At 41.2% G+C, this 14,339-nt stretch overlaps 1 protein-coding gene across 2 annotated transcripts in view; it reads left to right on the top strand.

The window, feature by feature from the left end:
* Positions 1 to 13,757, top strand: part of runx1t1 (RUNX1 partner transcriptional co-repressor 1) — a 68,185-nt gene extending 54,428 nt beyond the window's left edge. The window contains exons 6-11 of one of the 2 annotated variants that reach the window (XM_008421961.2): positions 2,235 to 2,497; positions 4,848 to 4,936; positions 6,880 to 7,075; positions 7,544 to 7,612; positions 10,585 to 10,775; positions 12,334 to 13,757. In XM_008421961.2, coding sequence (XP_008420183.1) covers positions 2,235 to 2,497; positions 4,848 to 4,936; positions 6,880 to 7,075; positions 7,544 to 7,612; positions 10,585 to 10,775; positions 12,334 to 12,663 — 1,138 coding nt within the window. In that variant the 3' untranslated portion in view covers positions 12,664 to 13,757. Of the gene's footprint in view, positions 1 to 2,234; positions 2,498 to 4,847; positions 4,946 to 6,879; positions 7,076 to 7,543; positions 7,613 to 10,584; positions 10,776 to 12,333 lie in introns of both variants that reach the window. The other variant, XM_008421960.2, reaches the window with a different exon arrangement.
* The last annotated feature ends 582 nt before the right edge of the window (positions 13,758 to 14,339 follow it).

The raw sequence follows: 14,339 nt of genomic DNA, 5'->3' as shown, positions 1-14,339 counted from the left end.
TATATATATATGACCAGTCAGATATGTTTTTTGGTGATTTCTGATGTTGTAAAGCTCTACTGACTTTGATTTTGATGCAACAAAATATAGTTTTTACTTTCTGAATGAGTTGCAAGGGAAACCATCTTAATTAAATAAGTTATACTTTGTTAGTGTGTTAAAATATAACATTTTTTTTTCAAGAACAGCCTAAAATTACACAACTGAAAATCTGAAAACGTCAATGCTCCCAGATTACGGGAAACAATCGCATAGAAACATCAACAACACTTCAAACCATTAGACATGTTGTTCTGTTTTTGAACACCTCCGAGTGTAAAAGCGCGCCACATTGAATGGCCTCGAACTTTTGCTAGTAGAGTAAGATCAGAGTCCTGCATGTTTTGCTCCAGAGCATCATATTCGAGTGATTGCATGATCTCTCCAACACGCCATGACTGTTAAGAAATTATTCATTTAACTCAGAACTGCGGTAGCAGGAAGTTAGACTTTCAAAACATCCACTCACTGTAACTTTATGGGAATGCTAAGCAGCCTCTTGTAGTGAACAATTATTAGTTATCTTGATGAGTACCAAAGGTAAAATCTCAACGTTTGTGTAGGTCAGAACTGTTGTTGTTCCACAGCTCTGCTGTAAAACGAAATTTCTGATATGTCAAAACAAGCACTAATTAGCCACGCTCACGTTAGTTTTAGTTAGCATTAGCCTTAACGCGCCTGAATCACTGTGCAGAACTTGACTGAAGGGCTGCAGTCATTAGTAATTCAGTCACTTGATTCAGCAATTCAGGTGATATTCAACCAGGAACGCGTTGAATATCAGGAACTTTAAGTTAGACCCTTATCTCAACTGGGAAATGTCCAGAAGATTCCCATCTTTGACAAATCCGGCATGTTCAGTGACAGAACTGAACTGTTGTAGAAAAGAGAATCTCCGCTGCAATTGTTTCAGCATCACTCGGATCTGCTGACGTTTCACTCTGATTAAAAGTAGCTGAACGAAAAGCCAACGTGTTTCTAATAAAATAAGGTTTGCTTACACCTTTTGTTCCTCCTCTGTCTTCATGTCAGACACTTCACAGATACAGAAAACAACTCATTTTGAGTTCGCTTCCATGAAAGAACACAGACCTGCTAATACTTACTTATTTGATGCGCTCGCTGGTTAGAAAATGGATCCCAATCGGGAACGGTCACCAGCTGAATTCTCTGCTGCATTCCTAATTGAAATGCCCGTTTTAAAAAAAAAATTTTTAGCTATAAACAAGAAATGTGCTGGCACGCATGAGCAAACTGTGCATGAATGTGACCGTAAGGTTGCATGTTTATTCTCTGGTGTCTATAAGATGCAAACATTGTTGCAGCAGGAAAGCTGGGGAGAGACGCGTGCGTGTGGGAGGAGGTGGAAGGATGAGTCGAGGGAGACGGAGAGATGGACGGATGGAAGAAAAGAGCATATGGAGAGCTGTGGATGAGCATTAGGAGCCCATAAAAACAGCTCATTAAGAAGTTCAATCTGTTCATCGGAGAGAGAGATGGGAAGGAAGAGAAGCGAGACAGAGGGGGGAGAGAGGAAACCAGGGGACCGTTGATAGCAGGGGAGGTTGGCAGGTTTTAACTGTGAACTGACAAAGCTGAGAACACACACAAAAACATACTGTAGGCACATATGTGCAAGCACGCACTCACACACACACACGCAGACACGCACACACGCAAACACACCTGGCCACATTAATCTTCTGAAGCAGGCGAACAAAAATCCACCTGATCCCCTTGAAACTACTTGTGTGAGTCTGCATGTGTTACTTTTTGTGAGCGAGGTTTAATTGTTTATGTATAAATTTAACTTGTTTTCAACGGAACGAAGCCCCTCGACGATTCCAGGTAACGCAACCTGTCGTGGCAATTACTTCATCTGGTAGGAGGTTGCACTTATACCGGAGATACAGCTCCAGGGCCTGCACCAGTCGTTATACTCCTTTGTAGGATAAATCTAGCGAGCAGGTGCTGCACCACACATTTTTTTACAAATGAGGTGTGATATTGACATCATTTGTACCTGTATCATTATCTCACCTCTCCTCATGTGTTGTAACTTGTTACATCTCTTTGTTTTCTGGTACAAGAGATCGAAGACACATTCAGTGTCACATTCTTTCATCAAGTCCTGTTATCACGATTTTACAAATGCAAAAAAAAAACGTAATTCGTCATTCTGCGTTTCTGCTCAGAACCAAAGAGAACGGCTTCGAGCGAGACGGCACCATCCACCCAGACGTCCACCCGAGCAAACGACCCTGCACCATGAGCCCCGCCCAGCGCTTCAGTCCGTCCAACGGACTCTCCTACCAACCCAACGGGCTGCCCCACCCGGGCCCCCTTCCTCCACAGCACTACAGGCTAGACGACATGGCCATCGCCCATCACTACCGTGACACGTACAGACACCCAGCCTCCAATCACAGAGAAATCCGAGAGCGAGCCAGGCCTATTGGTAAGGATGGTTGTGTTTTTTGGGGTTTTTTTGGTTTGCTGAATTTTTTATTTTTTTTGTCTCCTTGTTTATAGAACTTTATATCATAGACACAACATGCTGGTACACCACGAGTGGCCGCCTTTCACAACACTGCCGTATGCGAACACATCCAGAGCGTTTATAGTACATTCAGTCGAGTCGTGTAGAGAGTCTAGTTCATTGTATTAACTGGTACATTCGTAAATTTAGCGTGTCGGATCGCTGTTTTCCTTTCTCCGGGACAGTTGGTGTCAAAAAGCGTGGATAAATAATGTCATTTATAATCTGCAAACAGGTTGGTAACAAACAAGTCATCCCTCACACCTGGTTTTTTACCTGTGCTTCTCAAGACAGAGGCGTCCGTCTGCACACGGTCAGTAGGGAGCATACTGGGCAGTCATGCACACCCCTATTTCTGCAAAATGTCCGCATGGAGTGCGACAGCTGCTCTGTAGCATATTCATATTCATTTTTATGGAGACTATGCATATAAACGCATAGGAAATAATTACTGCAAAATGTTACATACAGATCAAAAAATGGCCTAAAAGCACGAGGTCAAGCTGTGCAGCTTAAGCCGTATCAGGAGTGCACTTTGTTCTTTTTTCTGCTACCACTTGTTGAATAAATACGGATTTGATCTGCGGCGACATCCACTGCATAAAAGACACAAAGGTAAACCCGAGTCGTGAGCAAGTCTGTCCTCAACCACGTCTTCATCTGGCACGCTTGTTTTCTTGGGCCCCGACGGCTCAGCTTTACCCGCCGGTCTGCTGGCCGACTCGACAAACAAAGAAACTGTAATTGAATTTAGACGTCTGAAGGTATTTTAGGCTCGGCACATCATAAACGCGAAGAAATAATGGATACCGATCAAAATCATTTTAAAAACTACCTCTTGTTTTTGTGCTTTTTAAGTTTCCCGCAGCCTTACACGGCATGCTTTGTGTTGCTTTGAAAAGCCATTTATGCAACATTTTTCTTCTCTGATTAGGAAACCTTTTACTGAGCTTTGTAAAAGGATTTTTTTTTACCTAATTAAAATAAAGGTGATTTGGATAATTCAATATACTATTCCACTAAAGCCAAAGTCCATTTTTTGAGAAACCTGGTCCTCTGGGATTTTACTGTCATGTATGTTATAGGCGTGTCTCTGCTCAAGTCAAATCATTGTGCTTATTTCTTAGCATCTCTGCAGATTCCTCCTGCTGATTTAAATCTGATATATGACAAAAGGGAAATCTCTAGAAGTTTGATACTAGTTTAGGTTTGCCTAAATCTTAATGAAAGTTAATGACTCATAGTCCCTCTGATGCTTCATCTGTCCTACTTCTTTTTCAACTAAGAAGTAGGACATGAAGAAAAAAAAAAGACATAATAAAGACGTTTTCTGCATACAAGCTATAACTGGGAAAAAATATTACTTAAAAGCCTAAACCTTGGCAGATGTCTAAGGAAACATCAACAGCCTTTCTGTCCAGGATTTTATGTTTTTAAACTGTAATTTATGCAAAAGAATTGTCGTCATTGATTTCCTAGAAGGAGCTTGTTCTACTGCCTTTATACATTAAGTAAAGCCTCTTTCTTAGCCGTGTTTTTACCTGCGATTGCAAAAGAAATTACACGTAATTTTAAGCACTTTGACGCATCTCTAGCAACAACAACTGAGGAGTGGATGTAAAATTGTCTTCAGCATTCAGATTACGCTTCCTCTTTCAGTCCTGCTTGTGGTTTCTTGGTATTTTTGCACTATTTAGACTTCATTCGTCAGAATCACATGCTTTTAGTCGTGTGGTCAGAGATATCATGTTACTGTTTAATGAAGGGCTACGACTAGCCTCAGTGTTAAAACTGCCCCTATTGCTCAGATGAAAGACTGTTATTCCCGCTTCCCAGAAAAACCCAGTTTATGTCTGCTGGAGGACAAAGACGCGGTGCTGCAGCCACTATTGCTCCATTTTAACATTGTGTTTTAATATGAGAGGCATTTTTTTTTCCTGCATATGCCAAGTTGTGATGAAGCTCTAAAGGACTCTTTTCTAAATATAGGAGAGACATTTACCATGTCTCACCCGGTGATGGATGTTAACTGGACGAGAAGTTCAGTCATTTGCCCTCGGGGTGCTGGAGAGATATGGAGACCGCAAAGAAAGGAGGGCAGGGAGGAAAAATGGATGTAGAGAGGGGGGCATGAAAGAGGGACAAAATGAAAAATGGAGAAATGATAGAAGGAGAATGACGAAGTAATGTTATATCAATTGTTGCTCTTGGTTGTAGTGACTCCCTTTCTCTCTTTCCATTTGTTTTTGACCTTTTTTTATTACTGCAGGTATGCATGCGGGGAGCAGGCAGGAAGAGGTGATCGACCACAGACTGACGGACAGAGAATGGGCTGAGGAGTGGAAGCACCTTGACCATGTAAGAAAAGTAATAACATTTTTATTACTATTCTTTCTTTGTAAGTAACATTTGATAGTGTTTGTCATGTCGTAGTAAAACATTTATCCCACTGGACTGCGGATCAGGGAGCTGTATTATTATTATTAATGTGTTTGTTGTGCCTTGTTTATTTGTAAAAAAAAAAAAAAAAACAGGTTGAAAAAAATGTAGGCTAATAAATGTCGTCTGCTGCAGATGTGAGTTAGGAATCTTTATTTTTTATTTGCTATCAGTAACATAAATTATTGATTTTGCAGACTCCCATTGCATTTTTGCAGCTTGCAGATATTGTGCGTTGTTTATATTTTATGGTGTTGGTTTATTTTCTAGCAGTGAAACCAGCACAAAATGAAAAGACTGAAAATATGCTGACACTCCTCGGTGTTAATGTAATGTTTTGCACGAGGGGTTGATACTCCCTATGCTTTTTCACATTTTTGTCACAATATAACCACAGATTTCATGTGATAAACTAACCCAACCTATTCAGATAGATGGTAAATAGTGATTATGTGTAATTTCATCACTTGTTACACCTTATGAAATGGATTATAGAGCAGTATCTTGAGTTTTGGACATCTCGTGAGGCTCTGCGTAGTCCTACCAAGACGTGGCCGTACATCTAAACTGACAGGCCAGGTGAGGAGAGCATTAATCAGGGGAGAAGCGGAAACTCTGATAGAGTTGCAGATATCCCCTTCTCGGGAGGGAGAGGCTTGCAACGGGACCACTACTAGCCGTGCACTCCACACATCTGGTCCGAATGAAAGTGTGGTATAAAGAAAGTGGCAGTTTGCTGCAAGCCATGCAGGGGTCCAGCAAACATGTGAAAGTCAGTGCTCTGATCAGAGGAGACCAACACTGTGCATTTGGCCGACATGAGAAAAGTTGAGGCTGAAAACCAGCAGCGAATGTCAACCTGAATACACAACACCGTGGTGGCCGGAGGGAGTCGTGGGGGTTTTGTTTTCAGTTCAGCGGGGAAGCTGATTAGAGGTGATGGGGAGAAGAACACGACTAATTTCAGTTCAGTTCTTGAAGGCAACCTTTCAGAGGACGCAGCACCGTCCAGCAGGACATCAAGCGTAGAAACACAACGGATGGGCAATGGAACGATTTCAATCCAGATATACTGATGTGTTGGGTCGAGGTCCAGACATGAATCCGACCGAGAATCTGTGGCAGGACTTGAAACTTAATGTTCATAAATGTTCTCCATCCAGCTGACTGAGAAGCTAAGTGGACAAACATTTCAGTCCCTACCTTTAAAAAGCTGCTAGGATCTGAATACAGCACAAAAGATTTTCAGTCGTAATTTCAGGTGAAAGGCTGAATACCAATGCAAACCACAGTCTTCAAAACTCTGATAGTAAACAATTAGTTCTTCATGGACACTTCAATTCTCTTTTAGAAAAATCCCCTGTTTGTGCTCTTTTTATCCAGGTTCTGCTGGAGGTTTCTTCCTGTTAAAGGGAAGCTTTTCCTCTCCACTGTCACTACATGCATGCTTAACACGAGGGATTTCTGCTACAATGACTTGATAGATTCTAATTAGGTAGAAAATGTTTTAAATGAATTGGAATAACGAACTGATTTTTCCACACTTTTTGATAACTACGATCAACTGGAATGTAAGCACGAATGGATTGAAATGACTTGTTTTTGTAAAGTGTCTTGATATTACATATTCAACTGAGTTGGAACATATATTGATCTTTTTCTTCTTAACGTGGCAAATGTGTGAAAATATAACGTTTGAAAAGCACTGTAATTCTGGCCCGTGACATACTAAAATAAATAGTTGACAATAAAAATGGAACAATACACCTTTCCAAAATTGCATCTCAGCTGAATTTAAATGAACCGTGCCTTTGTTTCTATGTGTTAACCCAGCGCTTTGTCTTGTCTTTTGTCCTGCCCAGCTGCTGAACTGCATCATGGACATGGTGGAGAAAACGAGGCGCTCGCTGACGGTGCTGCGGAGGTGCCAGGAGGCCGACCGCGAGGAGCTCAACTATTGGATTAGGCGTTACAGCGACGCCGAGGAGCTGAAGAAGGGGGCGTCCAGCGGGCAGTCGAGGCAGCAGAGCCCTGCAGCACAGGAAAATGCAACATCAGGTAAAAAAAAAAAAAAAAATCACAGGTTCCTAAGCTTTTACAAAAACAGAGCCTACAAAGGATCTCATTCTGTGTGTGGGCTTTAAATTTGAAGCATGTTTTTCTTGCTTTAATGCAAATGTTTTTAGATTCTACTGTAGAATACACTTAAGTTTACCATTTACCACTAAATTTGCTCTCTTTTGTTTGTATTTTGTTTAACCTTGCCACTGTGCATAGTGAAAAGGATAGTAAGGTGGTGTTTATTTTTTTTCCATATCTTAGAGGTACAAATAAATGTGCTTGGTACCGTATTACTGCTTTTTAAGAGTATAATTATTTAATGGTTTACTTTGCAACTTTGATGTCTTTATCAACAAATAGACAGTCAAAAGTACCAGTCAAAAAAAAAAAAAAAAAAAAAATCCACATTGTTTGTTGGGCAATCTTTTCACAGTATGTGATTCATCTTCTTTGTTTCCTCTGCAGAAATTCACAGGGAGCTTCTGCACCGGCCCGTGTCTGGTTATGTCCCAGAAGAGATCTGGAAAAAAGCTGGTGAGAACCACTTCCACGCTTTACTCTTTACTGCTTACAAGACCACGACTTTGATCAAATCAAGGCTGGATTTTTTTTTTTTTTTCCCACTTTGATGGAGAGTGAGTGTAGGTTGACGAAATGTACCGTTTTAAATGTCAATGCAGACCTGGAAGCACTCTAAGAGAAATGTTGAGTGCCCCTTTAGTGCAAGTTGAGCAAAATTTCTTTATGATGCTCGTTGATTTAAAAGTTTCCTATTTCTCCTAGTTTTGGATGCTCAGCCATTACTGTGAGTGATGTTCAGCATCTCGGTTAGGGAATCTGATATTATATTGTCAGTCATTGTTTTAAATCTGGTGCCAGTGTGATAATAGAGGTTGACCAAGACAACTACATACCTGATTAGATTACATACACAACAGTTTCTGAAGTTTTGCTCTTAAAATGAACAAAACATTCAGATTTAGGTAGACAGAGACGCGTAAAATAGGGAACAATTCAACTTTTTATTATTACTCTTAAGTTTTAAGTTCTTGGAATACCTAAGGTAGATACTTGGTATTGAACTGGTTACCACCAAACATGTATAGAAATAGATTCTATAAGGTTAGAATATTTTGGACTCTGACTGCTTGTTTAACTGATCCAGTCTTTACGGTTCCTCAGTGAGTCCTAATATCAACAGTTTCTAGTGGTTTTCAGCTGCTGTGGTCCGTCTGCTTCAAGCTCCAACATGTTCTTTGCTCAGAGAAAGTTTTTGACAGACCTGTGGGAATGATTTGTTATTTGAGCTACTGTTGCCTTTCTATCATCCTTAGTGTAAGTAGAAACAGTCTACTTACACTCCTTTGAACTCTGAACTTTGAACTCTGTTCAAACCACTTGTGTTGGATTGTTTTTTTTTTCTTCTTCTTTTTTTGGTAGTGATTAATATCCCAGCAGGTCAGCAGTTCCTCAGTTTATCAGACCATGTCTGCCTGTTGAATTGCTTGAACGTGATTGGTCGATTTGGTATTTGATGGCGAGCAATTGAACTGACCATGCTAATAAAGAGCCGATGAGTCTGTGGGAGTATAAAATCCCATTAAGTTGCATTGTAAAGAGGAGTTTATGGTGTCATTATGTCTTATAAAACTGACACAGAAATTATCCCCAATGGCAGGACAAGAACCTTTTCCTTATTTCACCTAATAGAAACTGTAGAAAACTGTGTCAACTTGTGGAGAAAAGAATAAGTAATAAAGGTGTATCTAATTGACGCTTATGAGTGTGCACACTCACCGACATGGCTGCCTTGAAGAACTGGAAGGAGTCCACTTGGTATTCAGCATCAGTGATAGATTATATGTGCCTTTTAAAGTTGCTGGAGAAAAGAAATTGCCCCCCTTGCTTGACCATGCATGATGTGTGTGATACTCAGAACAAGTAATATGCATTTAAATTGAATTGAGTAACACCGCTGGAGCTCCTACTGCTCTCCAGCACTCTCTCCTTCCCTCTCCGGCTTTGATCGATCTTCCATCTCAGGCATTCGGCGTGTAATCACGATTCAATGCACAAGGCTTATATCTCTAGGCGCCAGAGCAATTTTTATGACTTCAGTCAGCACAGTAGGTTAAAGACAAAACCCCCCTGGTTTAAATGTTTTCTTCAATCAGATTGGAGAAAAATGTATTTAGAAAAGTACACATTTCGCCTCACATCGACAACATTTTGCACGTACAATACATCTGTAACGTGTACAAATAAGGCAACTCAACCATTTAATAAGATATAAAGCTGTTTGTATAAAAAAACAGGGCTTGCTATTTTTCACCCTTTTTCTGAGGAGAAACTAATATAAATGTAACCCAGAGAGGATTGCAAAAAAAAAAAAAGGATTTTTTTTTTTTAATACAATGTCGAGCAGCCGTGAATACATCTGTTTGAAACAGGCAAATGTTTACAGTTAGTGATAAATATTCAAGCACCTTGCACGGTTTCCTACCGCTTCCCCTTCACTGCGTGGGCCTCTGGGATCACAATGGAAATGCATAATTTAAATGTAAATTGGCCGATTTGCATACACAATTAGTCAAGTTACAGGCATGACGGGAACAAACACAAAAAGCCCTCCTTTTGCTTTGACAGGGTTCTGTCGTTTAATATCCACACTCAAGGTCATTCTTTGCTCTAAACAAATGTAAAATAACACACTGGGAAAGCCTGAAAGCGCTGTGTTATTATCTGGAATGAAATGACTTGTTCTTTTGTCTTTTGTATGTTTTTTTTGGGGGGGGGGCGGGTTCACCTAAACATAAAAAATGTATATTTAGTTTGCTTCCTGAATAAGATATCCATCGTCAACTCCCAAAATAAATGAACCCTTTAGAAAAAAAAAAAACATTCTTTAATTTGACTAAGCTTGGCTACTGCATTGATTTGGTCATGCTTTTGGGATTGTTGTCCTTCTGGATCTATTTTCCATTTTTATTTGTGATGATCTCATGGACTATATGCAAAGTTACCGCCTTGTGATGAGAAACAGGCATCATAGTTCCTCTATCGTTTTTACGTGAAGAAATTTTCCAAATATCTGGTGAAACATTTTTCCAGAGTTTCAGTGAAGTTTACCGAACTCCACACATCTACATTTTTACAGTAGGATGTACAAGGTTTAAAAATACTTCAAAACTAAACACTAAAAGAAAATAAAAAAATGATACAGGTGTCTAATTTTTAGGACTTTGTTTGGGGGTTTTTTCTAATAGTGCTGCTAAAATTTTAATTCTCCGTTTCAAGGCTTTTCTTACACGTCTTTCTGAATAAACACCGAATGGCATTATCTCTCCCAGGTGACTTCTAGATCGACAAGAGTAAATATTTCATAGATAACATCATAAAATTTGAACTTGTGTTATCTGACACGTTCATTTTTAAAGCAAAAAAAATAAATCCAAAGACAGCATGAGGAAACGCACGAAACTCACTTGTTTCCAAACTCCTTCCAGAAGAGGCGGTGAACGAGGTCAAGCGACAGGCCATGTCTGAGCTGCAGAAGGCCGTGTCGGAGGCCGAGCGAAAGGCTCACGAGATGATCAGCAGCGAGCGGGCGAAGATGGAGCACACGGTAGCTGAGGCCAAACGTCAGGCAGCCGAGGACGCGCTCTCCGTCATCAACCAGCAGGAAGACTCCAGCGAGGTACCTGTAACCCTTCGGTTCAGTCTGACGCTTGTGGATACGGCGTCGAATTCTGTCTCGATGCATTTCTGCTCCAGAGGCTTTCAAATAAGACGGCTGATGGGACTTTATTATATACAGGGGGGAAAAAAAATATCTGCATGATTCCTTTAGGAGAATCTGATGAAACATCTTTTGCAACGGTCAAATATGCCCAGCTTTAAACGTTCTTCTTTTCAGTCAGGATATAGCAGGAGAATAAAATACAGGCATCGGCTGTTTCAATTTCCCTCCGTCTTCTTTGTTTCACGCCAGAATGCAAAGGACGTTGTTTCTAATTCAGCTGAGAGGGAGTAAGGAAAGCGGCCCTCGTTTGCTAATGACCACTGGAGACCTTGAGGTTTTAATCAGTTAAGTGAGAGGGAAATATGGCTCACGTCTGACATTAATTGGTGGAGTGATGCTTGTGAAAGAGAAGCGTCTCGGGGGAGAACTTTTAGAGGTTGCGTGTAACTCTGCTCTCCCATTTCCTGTGGATGTACAGCAACCCTGAAATGCTTCCAAGACCTCTAGGAGGTCTTTGTGTCGAAAGAAAAGACTTTTAGATCTATTTTTGCTGACTTGTACATATAAGCGCACAGGCATGTTTCATTATATAGAGAGAGTTCCACAAACCACAGTTTGTGTTTTTATTGTAATTTTGCAAATCTCACTTTTGTGTTTTCAAATAGAAAGCTGATGTGTGACCCACTCTGAGTTTATACTTTATTAGTGCTGCAGAATTAATTAAGACCACTTAGACTGGATGAATGGTTTCTCTGAACATCAGCTTCCAAGTCTTGCCAAAAATCTCCAATGGATATTGGTCTGGACTTTGACTAGACCATTCTAGCCCTTCTATGCTTAATCTACAATGTCCCTCTGTAACTCCAGCTGTATGCTGAGGGTTGCTGTCATACTTCACCCCATGTCAGTGACGTGTGGTGAGGTTCACAGCTGATGAGGCACTGACTTAATCAAAATCAGATTTACAAATATAGACCCCCTGCATGTTGTTGTTTACACACAGAAATTTTGCGCATGCGGACAACTCTGGAGGGAAAAAATACCAGCCATCCATATCTGCGCTGCCATGGTAGAATAATCCTGTTAACTCAATGAAACTTGGAAATGTAGGTATTATTAATTTAGTCCTATGCTCCACAGCAAAGGGAAAAACCAGAGTACAACTTCTTCTCCGTGTCGGCCACGCTACATGCAGACTTGTTGCCATATCAACTGACGACAACACCACTTAATGTTTCAGGATTCAACATCAAGAAAACACTCAAATATTTCCCACACAAAGAGCAGAACATTCAGTTTGTTGCAGTAGCATGGTTTTTAGGCTTAATGTTTATTTAGCGATTATTAATAAGTGATCGCTGTGGTACATTATAGCTGTTCAAAACAGTAACTAGATATATTTACTGTAGTATTCAGAAGTTCATCAGCAAAAACACTCAGATATCTGAGTGATTATGAACCTACAGTTTCACTAATATGTAGTATTTTTTTTCCTTCTCCGTATGTCCATCAGAGCTGCTGGAACTGTGGTCGTAAGGCCAGCGAGACGTGCAGCGGCTGCAACACGGCGCGTTACTGCGGCTCCTTCTGCCAGCACAAGGACTGGGAGAAGCACCACCATGTCTGCGGTCAGACCCTCCAGGCCCAGCAGCAGCAGCAGCAACAGTCCAGCCAGCAGCAAGGAGGAGCTCCGGGCTCAGAGACTCCTGCTCCCATCAGCTCGTCAGCCTGCACTCCGAGCAGCGGCACCGGAAGTCCGGCTGCGACCCCGCCTGCCGCCACCCCGCGCTCATCCACCCCCAGCACCCCGTCCTCCTCCGCCCTCGACGGCACGCCTCGCTAGGAAAGCTTCCTGTGTTCTTCAGTCGGTTCTTAAAACCCACAAACAGCATGACTTGTCCTCATCTTGACATTGCCTTGCAAAGATTCCGAGGAAACGCGGCTCGCGGACACGGACTGCGGTGCTTCTGTCTGACTTGCAACGTGGTTGAAGGAGGAGGAAGACGAGGTCCAAAATCAGGTCATATTGACTTGCCATGACTTTAAGGAAACACAAAGATATTCTTTGTTTTGAATGAATGAATTTAAAATTGACATCCTTTTATCGCTACACTTCTTTACTCTTGTCGTTTGTCGTTGTACCTGTCGTTGTCAATGTCGTCATTGTAGCTTATCTTACTTTCCCTTGTAAATATGAAAAGACTGGTAGGAGGAACTCAAGGCCTCCCCTTCACAAAGGTTTTATTTTTAATGCTTCAGTTAAGCTTTATTTCCTCTTGGTTCCAGACCTTACACCTAAGTTAACTTTACATACAGAGCAGAATGACCGAAGTGGTCAATGCTCACAGCAAATGAAGAGATTAGATTTTAATACAGGCTGATGAATAAATAAGGGATGGACTGAACCTCTGGCTCGCAGACCCAGCCGCCAAGAAATGGGCAGATGTGCAGCAGATTGCAAGTCAAGCCAGCTGTTCGGGCGGCATTATTTCCCTCTCGCTTGTCGTAATATCCAGGTCAGTGGGCTGTGAAATCCGAATCCGAGTCCCCCCGAAGGACGCAAAAGGAAGACTTCTTGGACAGAATGCAAAGACTTTGCCCACAGCGCGCGCACACACTCACACAAGGACGCACGGCGAAACGTCGCGCGTGCACGCTCGCCCGGTTACAAAAGCTCTTTAACAACCAGAAAATGAGGTTATCATCTCGCCTGCGAGACTGTCAGACATCTTCGATGGCAGCCGCTGGGCGGCTCAGACCTGGAAACCCAACAGTGCGCAGACACGCTCCTCCTCTCTCAACTTTTCTCCATGCTTTTTATTCATTTTCTGTAGATGTCACGCTGTTAAGCTTCCCGTCCTGTGGCGTCACTAATGGTTATTTATTGAATATGTGTTGGACACTTGTGACAATGCATAGCACCTGGGGGGAAAAAAAGTCACAGTTCAAACTCGTCATAATTCCATCTCTAGCTAGAGCAAAAAGAGATAAAAAAAAGAGAAGTGTTACCTTTTTTAAGCTGCTTTTCTATTCTGTGTGTAGATGGTAGATTCGTTGTAGCTTCATGAATTTTTTTCCCCCTCACCCCAAGAAAAGACACAATATTATAATCTCAGAGCTGCTACTTAATTTTGATCCAGATTTTGTCTGAGAACTAGCATGTTGCGTGGAATGCTAAGCTAAATGTTTTGTACAAGGGACATACAATGCTGGGAAAATGTATTTGACCCTTTCAGATTTCTTCAACTTTTTGTTTTTGTTTTTTTTTTTTGTTACACCTAAATGTTAAGATCAAAATGGATTGCTTTTTGAGATTTTTTAGCCTACTTCATGTTGTCAGACAGGTGCTATTTAAGTCTGTCTGGCAGAAATCATCCCTGGCTAAAGAGATTGAATTCAGATTTTTAAAAAATGGAATTTTTGTATTTACTCAGGATATCATTGTCTGATCGTGATCTAAAACATTTAGGAAACAAAAAAGCAAAAACAGGAGAAATCTGTCGTAGGACAAGCACCTTT

Source organism: Poecilia reticulata, linkage group LG11 (assembly GCF_000633615.1).
Source record: "Poecilia reticulata strain Guanapo linkage group LG11, Guppy_female_1.0+MT, whole genome shotgun sequence".
In the NCBI taxonomy this organism is placed as follows: Eukaryota; Metazoa; Chordata; class Actinopteri; order Cyprinodontiformes; family Poeciliidae; genus Poecilia; species Poecilia reticulata.
This window is presented reverse-complemented; position numbering and strand designations above follow the sequence as displayed.